Here is a 19366-nt window from a genome sequence, read left to right as displayed (position 1 = left end):
TCCACCACCTCACACCTAATACCATCACTGCCATCAGCTTCGTATCACAACACCACCGTCAGACTACTATTACACTGCCACCACCAGACACTCAACCATCAACGTTCTCCTCCTTCTCCTCCTTAATCGGAGACCATTACAAGACATTGCCCATAAACCACTCCATCTTTGACCACTTGGGCACCATCCTCGCCCATTGGTGCAATGAGAAACCCTAGCCACCATAATATTCAAACTCATTAATCGGTGACCATCGCAAACTCGTTCATCTATCTCGCTATAATCTCCATGAATAACGCTAGCTTAGAGCTCCCATAACTCCCCCTATTCCCTAAATATGAATGTTTTGAGCCAGTGACAACGCTCCTCCATCTCTCTCTAAAAAAATCCCTAAGCGTCACCACCACAATCAATCCCCACCATCTCTAGGTTTGCATCAATGATTTTTGTTGGATAAAAGTGTCTTTTGTGTCATATCATAGGAAATGTTGGTGTTTAGCACCTAATAGTTGAGTGGCAAAGGATAAGAGGAAAACAACACCCTGGATAGTTCTCTTCATACTGGAACACTAATTTTATGTTTTTGTTGTTTATAGTTTTTTCATGTAGATCCTTGATGATGAAGATGGAGTAATGGATACATTTTCGAACATCCTTACCAATTGGCATCTATTAGATTTTCCCCTTCTCTCTATACTGCACTCGAAGGAGGCAAAATATATCTCCCTTTAATCCTTACCCAGGTATACTAAAATTGTCAAACCGCAACACTAATTAAATGATATCTTGATTTGGTCATCACTTTTGTTTAAAAAACTTTCTGTTCTTTTGGTTAAAAGTTTTTCAAATTTGATTCAGTTTGAACCTATTTGGGGCTATACATGGTAGGTGATCTTGTTTGTTATTTCTATCACAATTTTTGTAAACTTTAAGCTAATATTGTTTCTGTTTATGTAACTATGAATGATACATAAATCAAAGATTGACATAACACCAATCTGTATTGGGTTGAAGGAGAATCTATTATGATCAAAATGGTGATGAAGCTTTAATTTGCAGTGATAGTGAAAAGGAAGCAATTGATGAAGATGAGGAAAAGAAAGAGCTTGTTGAGTCTGAAGATGACATCATCAGGTTGATGTATCTCAAATTATTTACTCTTATGATCCCATCAACTCATCTTTTTCTTTTTTTGGATACCAACACATGTTCATGATTTTTTTTATAATTTCAGAATAACCATTCAACAACTTGGCTCATCTGATGCTGTTTTTGTTTTACTAGGACAACGGTTATCCATAAAGTCTTCTAAACTCATGGTAAGAACTTGTACACCTAGCATTTAGGGACTTTGTTTCTATAGACAAGATATAAAGTCCTTGTTAATAGAGAGAATGCTTTTGAAGTATCTAAACCAGGAAATGTGGAGTTTGATATGAGTGGATTATTTGATAAAGATCTTGAAGCAGCCCTAAACTCATTTGCCAACCTATTTTGTCGCATATGTCTTGTAAGCATTGTTATTTTTCATGTTTTCTTCTAGAATTTAGTGATCAATGTGGCACTCATGTATTTGGCGCTATACATGATTTAATGATATGGAAATCAAATATATGATCACAAATAAATACCATCAACCCTAAACAAACTAATTAATTACATTTTTTTTCTTCTTTCATATGGTCTGACCCTAAATTTCTTCTCTACACTTGTATTCACATTTATAGTAATACTAAAATTATCATCTCTCAGATTTGGTTATAATAATAATAATAATAATGCACATCTCCACTCCGCTTCCATCCACTTATGCATAAATCGCAAGAACCGCCTTACCTTTAAAAAAAGCATCATCGTCAAAGGGTAAAAAAGTAAATATACACAGACTTACAAGAAAATAAAAGTAGAATGATATAAGAAATGAAGTACGTTTACCACGCATCTACTCTAATAAATGAAAATCTTTTTGCCACATGTCATACTCTTATTGATTTGGCCACATGTCATTTTGTGGTTATTTTCAATTAAATTTTTCCACATGACATTTTGTTGTTTTTTATTTCATTTTATCAAATTCTACATAATATTTAAATGTAATAATTATAATAAATGTAATAATAAATGCATATCAATTTCATTAATTGACTTTCTTTTTAATTTTAAATTTATAAATTAAAACCTAATTAGTTTTCTTTGTTTATTTATCTAAATTATTTGTTTAAATTTAAAAAAAAAAACACATTAATTTTAATAATTAAATATTTTTCTAATTTTCTTATAAATTCAAACTTTTAAATATTTAGAACTTCATATATAATTTTTCTTTTAAATGAACCGATGTAATACATGTGTTTTACAGCTAGTTCTCTTAACAAATGCTATTATTATACAAACAATAAACTAAAAATAAATAGGTTCAAAGTTGAATCAAATTTCTAAATAAATAACTTTCTTGTTGGTTTATTCAATATTTAGCTACTACAAATAATCAATAGTTTTTGAATCAAATTTCTAAATAAATTAAGTTTCTTTACTTTTTCAATTTCATTTTTAATCTTATTCAATTTTTCAATATTAGGTTCAAACTAATGTTTTATCTGAGATCTTGACGACATGAAGATGCATTGAAAAATAGAAATGATTGCGACGACATGGAGATGCATTGAGAAATAGAAACTATTGGGATGGATAGAGTATTCCAATGTATTTAATCGATGTATACAATTTGTAAGTTCTATGTCTTTTATTTCAAGCTTTTCAATGAATTCTCTTATTAATTTTGAGATTCAACATAATGATGATTTATTTTAGTTTTTTAGAGGACATAACAGAGTTAGATAATTATGATTTTAACCATATTTTCTGAATTCTCATTTGTTGACTCCATAGCTTCCTAGTTTAGCTATGTTTACACTAATGAACATTGTCATTTTGATTAATATATGCATTTGTTGTATATATTCAATTATGTCCTCTATGTTATGATTGACATTATGGGTTATTGTTGTTTTGTGTATGTGATCATTTTAGTTCATTATACTATCTTTTTATCTTTTGTGATGTTGTGCTTCGGTTAACTTATATTCACGACAAATAACAATAAATCAGGAAAACAAAAATAATAAGTTAGAGCTTTCTATATTTTAACAAGATATGGGTTGTAAGGATTACTCATCATGTTACCGTTTCAACCATTTAATTCCTCCGGTAGTGCATAACATCAAAATGAACAAAAGAATAGAATTAATGTGCATTTAGGTGATCAGTTCTTCGATCACTAGAAATTTTTTTTATGTTACCTTTAACTATGTAGGATATAAAAAATCTTTTTTAAAATATTGAAATAATTCAAAGACATTAATGGCATAAAAATGAGTAACTAATGGAATAAAGTCAATAAACTTAAAATGTTGTTGATTTAATTAAAAGTCGGTACATTGTGTAAAAATAAAAGTTCATTGTTTTCTAAATGTTTTCTAAACGTTAAATGTGTAAAAAAACTAATCGTTTGTAGAAAGTAATTTCTGAAAAAACAATTTTCATCCGTCGTTTGGCGCTTGTAAACGGCTAATCTTAATTACCTTATAAAGCATTCTTGGTCAAATGCTGAATTTTAAGTCGTACAAACATACAATGCATTTGTACAATCAATTTATGCATTACAAAAAGAATAGAGTACACATGGTCAACAGTTGAAAAGGTCAAATCTCTTATCCTCTATTCTTAGACTATTTTGACCCGGTTCATTCCTTATCTCCGTATTTCCCCAAATCTCGCAATTTCTGTTCACAAATCTTGGATATATATCGCCGACGTTTCCATTTCTAGGGTTTAATTCATCTTTCAGCATTCAACTACCATTATCACACCCAACGTTTGGCGCGGGTAAACGGCTAGTATATATATATATATATATATATATATATATATATATATATATATATATATATATATATATATATATATATATATATATATATATATATATATATATATATATATATATAACACTGAAAAAAATTTAGGTTAAAGGCACCAAGTTCATGCAAGCATTTAAAATTAAAACCTCTAATTAGCATAGCATACAAAGATCGTTGACAAAAGTATAGCTCATTCATTAGTAACCAATATCACAACCACTTCTCCAATTTTTTTAATCTTTTCCCCCCTATTTTACCTTTTGTGCCATAACATTTGAATTTGAAGAAACTCGATAACTTTACACCACAACAATGGACATAGGAGCCTTGATTTTGGCATGTTCAATCTTTACATGGATCTTCCTTCACCGATGGAACCAACGATCCAGAAAAGGCCCAAAAACTTGGCCCCTTGTTGGAGCCGCTATCGAGCAACTAATGAACTATGACCGAATGCACGATTGGTTGGTTAACTATCTATCAAAGTCAACCACTGTTGTGGTCCCAATGCCCTTCACCACTTACACTTACATAGCCGATCCGGCTAATGTAGAGCATGTTCTTAAAACCAACTTTGCAAACTACCCAAAGGTCTCATTGCATTTACTTTCAAGACTTTCTTTCTTTTTCTTTTTCTTTTTCTTTTTCTTTTTCTTTTTTCCTTTTTACGGTTAAGGTGTTACCATGTGACTGGGAATTGAGTATTGTTGTATATTCTTTTTACTACAATTGTATTGGGATTCTTTTTTGTTTATGATATAGGCATAAAATTTTATGTTTTTTCTTTTTCGGGTTTTGTAGGGCGAAGTGTATCATTCGTATATGGAGGTTTTGCTTGGAAATGGAATCTTCAATTCTGATGGAGAGAATTGGCGAAAACAAAGAAAAACCGCAAGTTTTGAGTTTGCTTCTAAAAACTTAAGGGATTTTAGCACGGTGGTCTTCCGAGAGTATAGCCTCAAGCTCTCTTCAATTCTAAGTCATGCAGCTTTTCAGAACCAACAACTAGACATTCAGGTAAGCTTCCTACGGTTATTTTAGATGATATGGATATGAGGACAATTACGTCTTTTCCACAGACAAATAACCAAAGTAAAGTCCATCTTCCCACCTTGGTCTACATTTTTAGGTGTAACAAAACATTTTAGCTTTTGTCCGATTAACATTAGTTTTTGCTTTTCCCCTGTCACAGTCTATTGCATGTCAAATACAGTCAGTCATGTTTTGTACAACAAATAGGGCGTCAAAAAGCAAATCTCATTGGTTATGCGCTAAAACTCATGTTTTTGTTGTAGGAATTATTGATGAGGATGACTTTGGACTCAATATGTAAGGTGGGATTTGGAGTAGAGATTGGTACATTGGCTCCTAACTTACCCGAAAACAAATTTGCCAAAGCATTTGATGCTGCAAACATTATAGTCACTCTTCGGTTCATTGATCCACTATGGAAAATCAAAAAGTTTCTAAGAGTAGGTTCGGAAGCCGTTCTTGACCAAAGCATAAAAACCATTGATGACTTTACATATTCAGTCATCCATAAAAGAAAATCCGAAATAGAAGAAGCTCAAGAGGGTCCTAATAACCATAAGGTAATGCGAGTGTTACATATTAATAAGGTGATATAAACATATAGGTAACTAAAATTGATCTTATTTCATACATTTATCAGATGAAGCATGACATATTATCAAGATTTATCGAGTTAGGAAAAGACCCTGAAAACAACATCAATGACAAGAGTTTGAGAGACGTTGTATTAAACTTTGTGATTGCGGGACGTGACACCACAGCAACAACTCTTTCGTGGGCCATTTACATGATCATGACACACGATCATGTTGCAGAAAAACTGTATACAGAACTTAAAGCATTTGAACAAGAATGTGCGAAAGAAGAACAAATGTGTTTGGAACCTTGTGATGAAACACAAGATCTTGAATCTTTTGACATGAGAACAAAACAATTTGCACAACTTATGAGTTATGATTCGCTTGGAAAGTTGTACTATTTGCATGCTGTCATCACAGAAACACTTCGGTTGTATCCTGCTGTACCTCAGGTAAGTTGCTTAAATTTAATTTATTTGAAACAGAAGAAAGTACACTTTGATGAAGTTAGTAAATGTTTTATAATTATTATTTTTTTTTGAAAAGGACCCAAAAGGAATCTTGAATGATGATATTTTACCTGATGGAACGAAAGTAAAAGCAGGAGGTATGGTGACATATGTACCTTATTCGATGGGACGAATGGAGTACAATTGGGGACCAGATGCAAATCAATTTAACCCCGAAAGATGGCTTAAAGATGGCTTTTTCCAAAACGCGTCTCCTTTCAAATTCACTGCATTTCAGGTGAAAAAAAAAAAAAGATATAAACAATTTTTTGTTTAATGAAAATAATAATTTTTTTTTTTAACTAAAATGACAGGCTGGCCCAAGAATATGCCTTGGAAAAGACTCGGCCTACCTACAAATGAAAATGGCGCTTGCAATTTTGTGTCGATTTTTCAAGTTCGAATTAGTGAAAGGTCATGTGGTGGATTACAGAATGATGACAATTCTGTCAATGGCAAATGGATTAAAGATTACAGTTTCAAAGCGTTCGTAAAATACTTTCCAATTTCGTTAAAATATATATATAGATTATGTTGTATGAATTATGATCTTCAATCATATTTGGATTATTACACTAAGATAGTAATTCTCCCTTCATGTTTCTATAATCTTCTATTTCTTCATGTACCATTGATGTCACACGAACATGAAATCCAGGATATGGTTCGTACCCAAAAAAGTTATGGAGCGCCTGAATTAGGAGAAAAAAAATTGTATGATCAAATTTTAGCTTAATTTTAGTTTTTGATGAATTATATTTTGAAAATAGAAGTTAATTACCTCAAATAAAACAAAGAATGGGGCCATTAAGAAGGCTTGTAAAATGTTGTCTAGAAGGGCTGGTGCTCTTCTCTGTGAATTTTTTTTTTTATTAGAAGTTATATACAATTTATGAAACAAACCATTTTCATAAACAAATAAAAGAATTTTGTGAATTATAATTAATTTTGTGAAATAGAAAATATTATGAAAGGGAACCTGCTAACCTCAAATGCACCATGTCCTACAAATTGAGCAGTCCAAGAAACCAATTGAACAACAAGAACAACCTATATAGTACATCAATTAGGGCAAAATTCACATGATCTGTAAAATCCCAAATCAAATTCACCGAAAAGATCTAAACTTTGATTGATAAATCATCAATATAAGCAAAATCGAAATCAATTTCATGTTAAAAGAGACGATAAAACTTACCTTCCATGCGAGTTGAAACCCTAGGAGACTTGCAAGAACACTGCTTGCAATCCAACAAAAGAGACAGAGTAAAGCAGCCAACGAACCAGCTTTATAATCGAAGCAGACATAGAACATAGCGTAGATTAAAGTCAACAAAAACCCAAAGTTAAATATTAGAAGAACATGATTCCCAAATAAAGAAAAATCGATGTGAGGGAGATCAAAAGGAAGTGGTATGAAATTGAAGAGAAGAACAGCAGTGAAAAAGATTGGCCAAACAAATATCATATGGATTGCTATGTTAATTGGGTTGCTGTGATAAGCCGCATAGAAAGCAAAGTGTTTCTCAAGATCAAGAAGCCCCATTTCATCAATTTTGCAAAAGGTGTGATTTGAGGGAAGCAGAGAACCGATCAAACGAAATCAGTGGGAGTTTTGAGTTTTAATTTAACAAAGGTTTTTTTTTTTTGTTCTTTTTTTTCAAGAACATAACATGGGCTTCAACACTGGCCTTGAGGAGAGGGAAGACCGTTTTGCCAACAGGTTGGGTGACAGTGTGGGTTGTGTTTATCTAAGAATCAAAACTGCAGTCAACCTAAAGTTTAGGTATGTTAATGTCTAAAATTTACCAAAAAAAAAATTATTTGTATATTTTAAGTTTACAATTTTATTAATAATAATAATAATAATAATAATAATAATAATAATAATAATAATAATAAAACAAAAACTTAACTATGAAATCAAATTTACGTAAAGAAAACTTTATGTTTATAAATATGTTATGTTTTTACTCTAAATATATATTATCTAAACTAATTATAAGATCTATATATTATATGAGTTAATTTAAAAACAAAAATTAAATATAAATATCAAAATATTTAAGAATTTTGAATTTATAAGAAAAAAAAAATTATTATGATGAAATTGTTTTTTGTCTTTTATATTTAAACAAATAATTTAAATAAATAAACAAAAGAAACTAATGAACTTTAATTTTGAGAATTTTGAAATTAAAAGGTAAGTTGATTAATGAAATTGATATTCATTTATTAATATATTTATTACAATTATTATATTAAAATATTATGTGGAATTTAATAAAATAGAAAAACTCATAAAATAACATGTAGAAAAAAAAATTAATTCAAAATAACCACAAAATAATATTTGTCAAATTGAATAAGAGTGTAACAAGTGGTAAAAAAAACTTAACAACCAAATTTTTTGGCAAACTTTGGACATTAACAAACAAAAAAATGATATGCAGACAAACCCAACAAAATTTGACAAACTTAAGAACTTTTATATTAAAAGCATAACTTATATGATCAAAAAATAATAATAATTTTTCAAAAATAAAATAAGTTACCATATTTGCGAAGATGTATTCGTGAGTTCATAAATGTGAGTTCAATAGTCTCTATATAAAGAAATGTATTTTCTTATTGTTGTTTGATCCATTTCGTGAATTGTATTTGAAATCTTTCAAAACATCATCAGTTACGTACCATTGTGAAGTCTTTTTTCAAGCTAAATGATAAATGATATTGAGATGTTCTTCTTAACCCAAAGTGGTTGGAGGTTTAAATCCCATTTGGAATATTGATATTGATATAATTTATAATTAGATTGAAGTGTCATATTAAACTTATAATACACGTATTATATATTTATACTATATGATAAATTGGGTTTAACGTTCTCTAGGGGATAATTTATTGTAGAATTTTTATTTGAAAATGATATGATATTAGTTAGAAGTAAACTAGTGAAAAATGTTTGATGATTGGAGATGAATACAATGAAATATAGCAAAGTGAGTTCCTATATTTGGTAAAAGAGATAAAATGTGATGTTATTGTCTAAAATAGTTGAATAAACAAGAATATGAGTGAGGCATCCTTCGTATTGGGAATTAATACATAGAAACCATGAAGAAAACATTGCCCAAGCATGAGGTTAGGCTTAGATTTCGTAAAGACTATGGTTAAAAACAGAAAATGTTTGTGTGTGATTTTGTCGGTGTTGGTAGATTCCCCAAAATAAATAGTAGAAATCATATCTGAAAATAAAAGTAAAATCACGGTGAAAAAACGTCTAATCACGAGAAATGAAAAAAAATCAAATCTGGCATAACCCGTGATTATGTTTTCACCCATTCTCTCACGATTAATAGTATAATATGAAGTATCCATTCCAAGCACCAATGACACAGTGCTTCATCTTATGCTTTGGGAGGCCTGCATATATTTTCAAGCATTTTAACTTACTTTTAGGTTGCATTAATTTTTAAATAGTTTGCATTTTAGTTTTACCTCTTAGGGCTTGAAATTTTTCAAAAAAAATCCAAAATATTTTCTTTTAAACTTATTTTCCTTTTACTCCTTAAGTATTAATCCATCATGAGATAGTTAAGTCTTTATGATGCGTTACGTTACGGATACATGAATTAGATTATTTAAAGTTGAACATCCATTTATTTTTTAGAAGATGTTTGAATTTGTCTCTCTTTTGTTTCCAAATGTGATTCACAAAGACAACAGACGATAGGAATAGAAGGCGTTGGAATCAAAATTTTAGGTATAGGATTAGTTTACTAAAATTAAAAGGATCCATTGATGTTTTTTGGTTGTTAAACCAGTTTTTGTGGAGGATATTGTGTGTAGACGTGTCCTTCACAAGAAAAATGGTAGAATGAAATTCAAAATAAACATTATTATCTTGACAAAATTGTTGAACAGAGAGAAGATTTTGTGTAATGGCTGGGACATATAGGACATGTTTAAGATTGAATGTTTTGTTGGGTGAATAGAAGCTTGAAGAACCAATATGTAAGATAGGTAAACCTTTACCGTTGCCAACATGAAGATTATCCTCGCCATAGTAGGCTTTAGAGTTGTCAAAACTTGAGAGATTTGATGCAACATGATGACTCGATCCTGTATCTGGAAGTCAGGTACTTGAAGCTTGTGAAAGGTAATCAGCATAGTTGGCAGACGGTGCCTGTCTCGATTTGAGTGTACTGGGGTCACGGTTTGGACATTGAGGCGGTACATGCCCTATACCACACCTGTTACATGTACCAAAAACAATATTTTGATTAGATGCCCAACTAAACTGATTACGAGTACCTCCTCCTTGAATGCGATTGTTGTAGTTCCCACGTCCACGATTGTTGTTGGAGTTGCCAGGTCGAGTGTTTTGAGACCAATCACGGTTGTTATGAGATCTATTTGTGTAGTGTGCTTGAGGTTGTTGGGAACTAAGAGGTTGCAACTGAAAACCTAATTGAGCAGCAAGTTGTTAAATGGATTGAATTGCCTCTGTGGAGGCCTCGTTAGAGATAGTTGTAATGGTTGGTTTTCCGAATAGATGTTGTTGCAGTGAAGGCTTGCGCTAGAGTAACCTCGTTGGAGGTTTTTGAGATCATATAATCATGATCTAACAGTAGAGCATGAAGATCAACAAAAGGAATAGGGACTTGACGGGCAAGGATGGTTGACTTTAGACCATTGTATTCTTCACGCAACCCAGATAGAACAAGCATAACCAAATCCTTTTCTTTCATGGGTTCGCCTATGTTGGCTAGGGCATCTGAGTATGCTTGAGCCCTAGTAAGATAGGCAGATGACGACTCATCAGGTTTCATTTGTATCTTCAACAATTGAGTCTTCAAGGTGTATTCCCTTGAAGAGGTATGAGGGGCAAAAGCACGTTCCAGAGCAAGCCATAATTCTTGAGAGGTGTTTCCTTGAGCATGTTAAAAAGCACTTTCAGAGATTGTGGACAGAACTATCATCCTTACGTGAGCATCATTCAAAACCCAGATTGTAAACTCAGGGTTGACTTGTGCAGCAGTTGTCGGTTCTTTGTCTTTATTAGAAGAGGATGTAGCCACTGAGATTGTAGATGGGGGACAAGGAATGGTACCATCGATATAGCTGAATAGATTGTTTGTTACATGAAAGGGTTGAATCATCGTTTTCTAGTACCCGTAATTGGTTGAGGATAGTTTGAAACCAAACTTGTGTGAGTTGTAAACGGTTTTCTCAGCTTGAGTAAAAGCAACAAGAGTTGTCATCTTGTTTTGTAATTACCTGTGATTACCAGAGAATAGAAAATAAAAGAAAATAGATGAAGATGGTAGTTAACGACTTTTGGAGGGAGAACGGCTAGTGTGGCTGCTGATTAGGTTTAGGGCTCTGATACCAAGTTAATCTTGGTAATCGATGTTGTATATTCTAAGTTATCGTTCAATAGATTACAAGGGTATATATATATATATATATATATATATATATATATATATATATATATATATATATATATATATACTTTACAATATTACACTTTGACACCTTCTAATATAATATAAAGTCTAGTCTAATAGTACATCTTTTTTCTTTTAAATTCGGATTCTACTAAGTATTATTTTGAGGATAATTTATGAAGTTCGTGATTTTGTTGAGACTTTCTAAAGACAAGAAAGAGATAGTTCATAAGTACAAACATATGGCTTTGAATCATTGTTTTCCTAAATCTATATTGTGGGCCTCGTGTTTAACATGTAACACTTGTATTATTATTGCTTGTTTTTTTTTTGGAAACGACAAATATATATAAATAGATAAAGGCCACACGATTAGTAAGTAGCTAAATCGAGGGCATAATACAATGTACAGTAAGAGTGCAGCACAACATAAAACAGAAATAAAGATTAGCAAAAGGGTGAGATACTCTAATGAATCCACCTGCAATTCACCATCGAAGTTCTATACTTGAACAAAGCAAACGTCATGGACACCACCTCGTCGATAATCCTAGCTGGATTCGTTGGCAATCCTTTAAACAGCTTGTTGTTCCTAGCCATCCAGATGGACCGCAATAGCCCATAAAACACCGCCATGATCTTCTTCCTCTTCCTTGGGCAATTCCCCCACGTAGCTGGAAAGTTACTAAATTCGACCACATTTTCAAAAGGAATGAGAGGCATACCGCACCATTTGAAAATCCACGCTCTAGCCTCCGTTGCCACACTGCATCTAATTAATAGATGATCACCTGTTTCTTCTTCGTTATTGCTTGTTAAGAATAAACTTATGTCATATGGATCAAATGTTGATTGGCATCGTTTAATGTTTAATGATGTTTTTAACTTTGTTTGTTTGTTAATTTCGATTCTTTTTTCCTTGAGGACAATGAAATGATAAATCTTAGGGATATTTTGTTAGCTTGCAGTTCATGCATATTTTTACCATGTTTTATTTAACATCTAGCATAGTTTAATATACATGATCATAGCATTATCATGCATTGCACGACATCTTTGTATTGTACATTGTTTTTTTTCGGGACAAAAGCAGGCAGAATCTGGAAGCTTGGACTTGAAGACACTCGATGAAAATTTGGATAAAAAGCTTAGATTATTGAAGGAATGATAAAGAAAAAAGGAAAATAAACTTTGAAGAAGAAAAAATTATTGAAAAAATGAGTGCACAACATATGTTCATGCCAAAGCTCAAAACAACAATCTATTATAAATTGCATGACCATGTAAAAATTGCATTAAGTTTCATGGTCATGCAAACAGTTTTTCATCACCATATTTTTAGTACAAATCATTTTTTTTCAAATGAAATTTAGTTCTTAAATGCTAGAAGCTATATATTTTATGGGATGAATGCTCTAGAAGCCAATTTAAACGCATTTTTTTAAATCTTATTATAAAAGTAATTTTTTGTTCGAACAACCGAACAAATTGTAATGATGATTTAATTAGCCTTCATATGTGGGTAAATCACATTGATTCTAACATTAGGGTTTTTGTGTGAAACTTTGGTTTGATCTATTACATGAAAGGATCATGTTATATTACTTTTGAATGTTTTGTTTATATGAAATATTGTGTTTAATTTCATATATATTTAACTCGGACATATATTAGATTCTTAATAAATCTGATCAAGTTATTAGTTTTTAATAAAGTTCATTTAGATTTAGAATCCCGTTATAATTCTAAGTTTTAGTATGGAACAAATAATGGTATTGTTTTGTTTATGACTTTGATACCATTATAGATTCATATAATATTATTACAACATTCCGAACTACATGAATTGCTGGCTATAATTGGCATTTCCATCAACATCAATGTAATATGCACATTATGTTTAGAACAATTAGAATCTAGAATAGCATATTAGGTTTAATCACGAACAATATTTAGTTAAATCAGATAAATAGAAGAATTATTGGGGTGCTTGATAACTAATGACAATCAAATCATTTTAAGAAATCATTGCACCAAATTCGTTAATGATCATAAGTTGAACTGGAATGTTTTTTATTTCTGGATTTTTATTAATTTCCTTTCATATTAGTAATACAACTCCCACCCCTTATTGTTTTTTCTTTACACGTTTTGTTCGTTCGTACTTAGTATAGCTTGTTAACTTCGAATTCATATGGACACGACCTACTTTTGATGTTACAATTCATTTTATAGTACTAAGAGATCAACATTTATTATATTATTTCTTGTTCTCTAGAAACAATAATATAGTCATTTTAAGTCTGATATTAAAATTGGAAACAAAACCAAACCATAGACAATTCGAATGAAAAAAAAGATAGGGATAAAACATGAAAATTACCCCAAACCATATAGATAAGTTGTGTAATTTACTCTTAGTCCTTTTATATGGAAAAAAATCGACAATAAAACCTTATCATAACAGCATTTTATGCACACAAAAAAATGTTTTTAAAACCAATCAAATAAACATTTATACAGCTTAGAGCTAATCGACAAATTGGGTGATACATAATTGTTACATACGGTCCATACATGTTTATTGGTTTGATACTTTAATGCATCAACATATTTTATCCATTTTTATTTTATAAATAACTAAGTATACTAATACGACTGGAAAATAAGGTTATTATCTCTAAATATTATTAAAAGAGAACCTTTAATTCACCAATGAAGCAATCAAGACCCTTGATTGTATTTCAAACATATGATTTTCACCATTAGATCAAATTGATGACATCATCTTCTCTCAATAGAATTCAAACATTTAATTATAGAATCATTAAATTTACCAATTACATTTCAATCACAATTACATTAAATTATGGAATATTTAATTATAGAATCTATTCATATTTAATTATAGAATCTATTCATACTTTCGAAAATATATTTCACAATTCGGGCATAATTACATTTAATTGTAGAATCTTTAAAATCAGCAATTATGTTATCAATTAAAGCATATCATTCTATTTATATATGAGACATCGGTTTCTCCATAAATCTGGCCAAAAATATGAATAACCGCCTCCATCTTTCTCCTCTATTTTTCTCTTAAACTAGAATTCTCTAATCCTCTTCTTCTTCTTCATGTCAATGGTTGTGCTTCAATTGATGTTTTGTGTGTTCATAACAGAATGTAGCACCATAAGGTGGTTCCTTTTTCTCATGTATTCTTAGAATTTGCATATTGTCTCTCCCTTGCATCTCCAATTATCACACCTCTATTTTGGCTTCACACAAATCTCTACAAACTGAAGCAAGCATCTCCTTCAAGACATATTTTGACGATCTATGTCATCATTAACCCTAATTAATATTGTTCATAATTTAATTCCATTATTTATAGTTTTTGGCTTCAAAATTTAAACCTGATTAGTTTTTTCTTTTTAAAAAAACTCATTAAATAAGCATATCAATAATTATGTTATCTTTAATATATATTAAAACAAAATCTTATGATATCATCTGAAACAGTTTGGGTCATTGATTGCATTTCAATCTTATGTTTTCCACCCTTAGATTAAATTGGTGACATCATCTTCCGTAAATGGAATGTATTTAATTCCAATAAAAGTTTTCCAATTGTCAAACAAAATTAACTTAAATCCATTGAAATAGAATGTATTTAATTTTAATAAATTTCCTCCTATTTTAAATCTTGAATTTTCGGTTATAAAGGTTTTAAAATAGTCAACTTTAAAAACATATTAGTGAAAACCATTTCAATTAAGACATTAAATATCAACCATTAATATAAATCCGTTTATATTAGCAAACCATTAATATAAAATCCATTTTTATTAGGAAACCATTAATACTAAAAAATCATATTCAAATTATCACATACATATACGATTCATCCTTGAATTTCCGGCTCGCACTTATTTTCGATCATTGATTTTCTTCAGACCTTCTCCTACAACATCATTCTTATTGTTTATCACTTTCATCATCATTATCTGCTTCAATCCTTCATTGTTGTGCACTAGAAGGTCAGTACCTTCTTTCGCTTTTTTATATTTTTTTTGTTCCCGTATCAAATATACGTATTCATATATATTTTGATATTCTTTGTCACAACTTACATGAAATTGATTAACGTCATTCAGTCTAGATTAAGTCAAACAAAACAAAATTGTATAATTTTTCATATTAAATTCTTAACCTATTAACTTGGACTCGATACTCAACAACCTCTACAAACTGCAATAGCTATGTGATTTTTTTTACAATTTATAGCAACATAATTACCATAAAAAGAACTTTTAATTTAAACTACAACTTAGTTTTTTATCGGTAACAACAATATACAACACCTAATATCAACATCATTTCCTACCAGTTTCTCTAGATATTAATACATGAACCATATCAAAAGTAGGCTAAGAAGTTAGAATCTAAACTAGAAATAATCTTATTTCCTTGAATATCATATTTACGGTATTATAGAAATTTTTTATTTGATTGTAGAATCAAATTGCATAATTACAATTAACATTGTTTTTATTAAACTTTGTATGTAGGTATGAAACAACAATAAGTATATTTTTGAAGGAACATTGTTTAAAATAATTTGTATAATCTAAATACATGTTAATTTAGTTCATTTCTATACTTTCCTGTAACATTGAATTTTTTTGTCATGTTACATTCAAAATATGGGTTATTAGAACAGACACCTTAGGTGTTTGACGAAATGTCTCAAAGAATCTGACACAAGTTCTCTATGCTCACCTCACAACCATGTATAAATTTTGGTTTTTTTTCTAGATTTTTAGCATCATGTGTTTTTTTATGTTTGCAACTTTGTAGTGTTACATGTTTTTTTTGTCTCATCCTCAGGTTTTTCTATCTCTGATAGGGCTTCATTTTTTATATTTATTGTAAACTATCGATTCAATCTATGTCACTTTGTTATGACTTTTATCAGCGTGATAAGATTTTAATAAATTGTCCATTTCTTGATCTTTTAGAAAAAGATGTTCTAACTGGATTATCATCTACGACCGTGGTATTCTATTTTGTTGATGAAGCGATCTATGATTGGCTATGATGGTTTTTACGGATTATGTTTGGACTGATAATTGTTCTTGTCATCAAAAAAATACATCCAACAAAAAGTGAAAGATAATTTTTTTAATTAATACCATCATTTAACTTTAAATGATTTTTTTCAACTTTGATGACATGTAACAGAGTTTTGGCTGAAATTTTCAATTTTGTCGGCATATAACATGTTATGACTTAAATAATAATATTAGATATCTGGGCAATCAGGTTTTCTTCGGTTCCTAAATTATTTTGCAGAAAGTTGTTCAATTTGGTATTATTGATCTCACAAAAGGCAAGTCTTATGTCTCTTTTAGCATATCCATTGAGTTTAATAGTTTATTGTTCATATTTGTTTTTTTTAAATGTTAAATCTTGTTTTAATGAATGCAAGTCAGTAGGAAGTAAAGGTGCAAGAAAAGAAAAATACTAAATATGGGATGATCATGGTTATTTCAAGCCAAAATAAAATTCTAAAGTAACAAATGCTAAATTTAAAAGATAAACACTTGTAATGCATAATACATATTATACTTCCCAAATAAATAACCAAAAACTAACCTCATCCCCAAATAAATTACATATTAACTAACATCAATAAATTATGATTATAGTGTCTTGATTTTTAATTATACATTATAGAAAGTCGGTTAATATGTAGTCGTTATTTTTATATTCGTATCGGTTTTGAACTACAAAAATTATATTCAAATAATAAAAATGAAATGTAACATATACGATGGTAATAATGCAAAAATAACCTTCAAATTTGGTTTGATACAAAAAATAGTCTAAAACTTATTTATAAAAGCAACAAGAAATAACAACGAACTTTCAAAAAGAAATGAGAAATTGCAACTAACTTTTAAAAACTATCAAGAATGTATAATATAGGATGATAATAATGCTTAAAAAAACACCGAGTTTGGTCTAATGCGAAAAAAAATAATTTTATATGAAAGTATGATTGCAGTAATACTAAAAGAACCTATATGTTTTTTTATCTGATGCAAAAGTGGTCGAAACATACTTCTAAATTGGCAAGAAATAGCAATGAACTTTTAATTCATCTTGAATAACTATTTAATAGATATATGTGAAAGATATGAATACTCAGCAGTTAAGACCATAGACCTTACTCAAACGTCCGCAAATGTCTTGAAGTAAGCATTCATTTTTCCATTATTTTATCATTGTCATAAAAAAAAAAAATCATCATTTGTTTAAATTGTTTAACTCGTCTCATAATAACAAGTAAGTTGTGTGCCAATTATGTATTTTGACATTTTCAATGAGTTATGAGCAATATCTAAATCGAGCAAGCATAAATGTTTTTATATTTCTTTGTTAGAGTTTTTTTTATATATTTAATATTGTATGTGTGTGTGTTGGGGGGGGGGGGGGGGTTATGTGGTTCATTTCAAATAAACATAAATAAGTTGCTATTTTTTAAAATAAACAATTCTATTTCGCAATATAACCATAAAATAACAATGTATTTTGAAAGTACATTGTCAAACGTTGGATTATACTTGCGTAGACCCGTTTTGTGCATGGTTAACTATATGTAGTTGTTTCCGGTGTCACAAGTAAAAAAGTTTTGAAGGTACTTTGTGGCGATGAAGGTCGTTCAACTAATAAAACAAAAAATATTGTCTACAAAGAAGTCCTTCAACGACTATATATATTTACCAACCTCAGTGTATTTTATATACATTTCAATAATATCAATAACCCTGATTTTTTATAATCATTCTGCAATATCTATATACATTTATATTTTATTTATGCGTTTAACGCGGATCATAATCTAGTTAGAATAATAATTTGAATATATTTTGGGTGACTTTTAGTCCAATCTTTTAATCTGTTTCACTGTTAATTAAAATTTTGAATAATAATAATATACCTTTAATTCACTACTAAAAAAAAGCGTCTTTTCTGAAGGACAATTTCCTCGGAATTAATCCCTAACAAAACGGGTTTTCCGAGGAAACTCCGAGGAAAATATGTGCATAGGTAAAAGGCTCCTAAGAAATGTTTTGTGAGGAATTTCCAAGGAAATTTATGAGGCATTTCCAAGGAGAGCTCTTTTGTCGGAAGTCCCGAGAATTTTCCTACATACCAATTGTGTTGTTATTTCCGAGAAATTTCCTAGGAAATATATTTCTTCTGAAGAATTTCCTAGTACAGTACTTTGTTGAGGAATTTCTTAGGAAATATATTTCCGATGAATTTCCTACTACAATACTTTTCCGAGGAATTTACTAGGAAGTATTTGTTTTGACAGTTTTCGCGACAGTTTTTAGTGACACTATTAAAATAGATTTTCCTATGCATTTCTGAGGAAATCTGATTTTTTTTAAATCAAAATAAACACAAACAAAACCAGATTCTTTTCTGTTCAAAATGTAAAATAATAATAATAATAATAATAATAATAATAATAATAAATCTAGGGATAATGTCACTCTAGCACAATGAACTTTTGTGATTTGTCCGACTTGACCAATAATGTTTTTTTCTTGCTCATAAGGTCATCTAACTTTTAGTGCACATGTCAATTAGGTCATTATCGTTAGTTTTTAACCATTCCTCCGTTAACTAGTTATCTAAATTACATGAATGGCCCCTATGGTTTAAATTTCTTTCATAATTAGTCGTTATCAGCCATGTTTTAAATCACTCAACTAAAACTACCACAATCTTGAAACTCTAGGCACCAAAGTGTAACATTGTTATTATTCTCCCCATTAAATCTGGTTGAAACA

General features: G+C 30.0%; 2 protein-coding genes across 13 annotated transcripts; one reads left to right on the top strand and one right to left on the bottom strand.

The window, feature by feature from the left end:
- The first annotated feature begins 4207 nt into the window (after window positions 1–4207).
- LOC111880123 (cytochrome P450 704B1) lies at window positions 4208–6533 on the top strand. The gene is made up of 6 exons (XM_023876520.2): window positions 4208–4511; window positions 4722–4937; window positions 5216–5512; window positions 5593–5982; window positions 6077–6277; window positions 6354–6533. The coding sequence occupies exons 1-6, from the start codon at window positions 4233–4235 to the stop codon at window positions 6531–6533; spliced, it is 1563 nt and encodes a 520-aa protein (XP_023732288.1). The 5' UTR covers window positions 4208–4232.
- Window positions 5558–7789, bottom strand: LOC111880129 (2-hydroxy-palmitic acid dioxygenase mpo1). Of its 12 annotated transcripts, none has more exons than XR_006190063.1 (6): window positions 7238–7789; window positions 7027–7089; window positions 6821–6892; window positions 6669–6731; window positions 6156–6266; window positions 5558–5971 (listed from the first exon to the last, which is right to left on the bottom strand). XR_006190063.1 is itself a non-coding variant. In XM_042900847.2 (6 exons), the coding sequence occupies exons 1-5, from the start codon at window positions 7583–7585 to the stop codon at window positions 6444–6446; spliced, it is 588 nt and encodes a 195-aa protein (XP_042756781.1). In that variant the 5' UTR covers window positions 7586–7789; the 3' UTR covers window positions 6028–6266; window positions 6397–6443. The 12 variants fall into 12 exon arrangements, 5 of the variants coding, with proteins under 5 accessions (XP_042756781.1, XP_052626117.1, XP_052626116.1 ...); XR_006190055.1 differs by having other exon boundaries at window positions 6393–6731; window positions 7238–7788; XR_006190057.1 differs by having other exon boundaries at window positions 6397–6731; window positions 7238–7788.
- Between the last annotated feature and the right edge of the window lie 11577 nt (window positions 7790–19366).

The sequence above is a fragment of the Lactuca sativa genome, chromosome 4, assembly GCF_002870075.4.
Source record: "Lactuca sativa cultivar Salinas chromosome 4, Lsat_Salinas_v11, whole genome shotgun sequence".
Lineage (NCBI taxonomy): Eukaryota > Viridiplantae > Streptophyta > Magnoliopsida > Asterales > Asteraceae > Lactuca > Lactuca sativa.
This window is presented reverse-complemented; position numbering and strand designations above follow the sequence as displayed.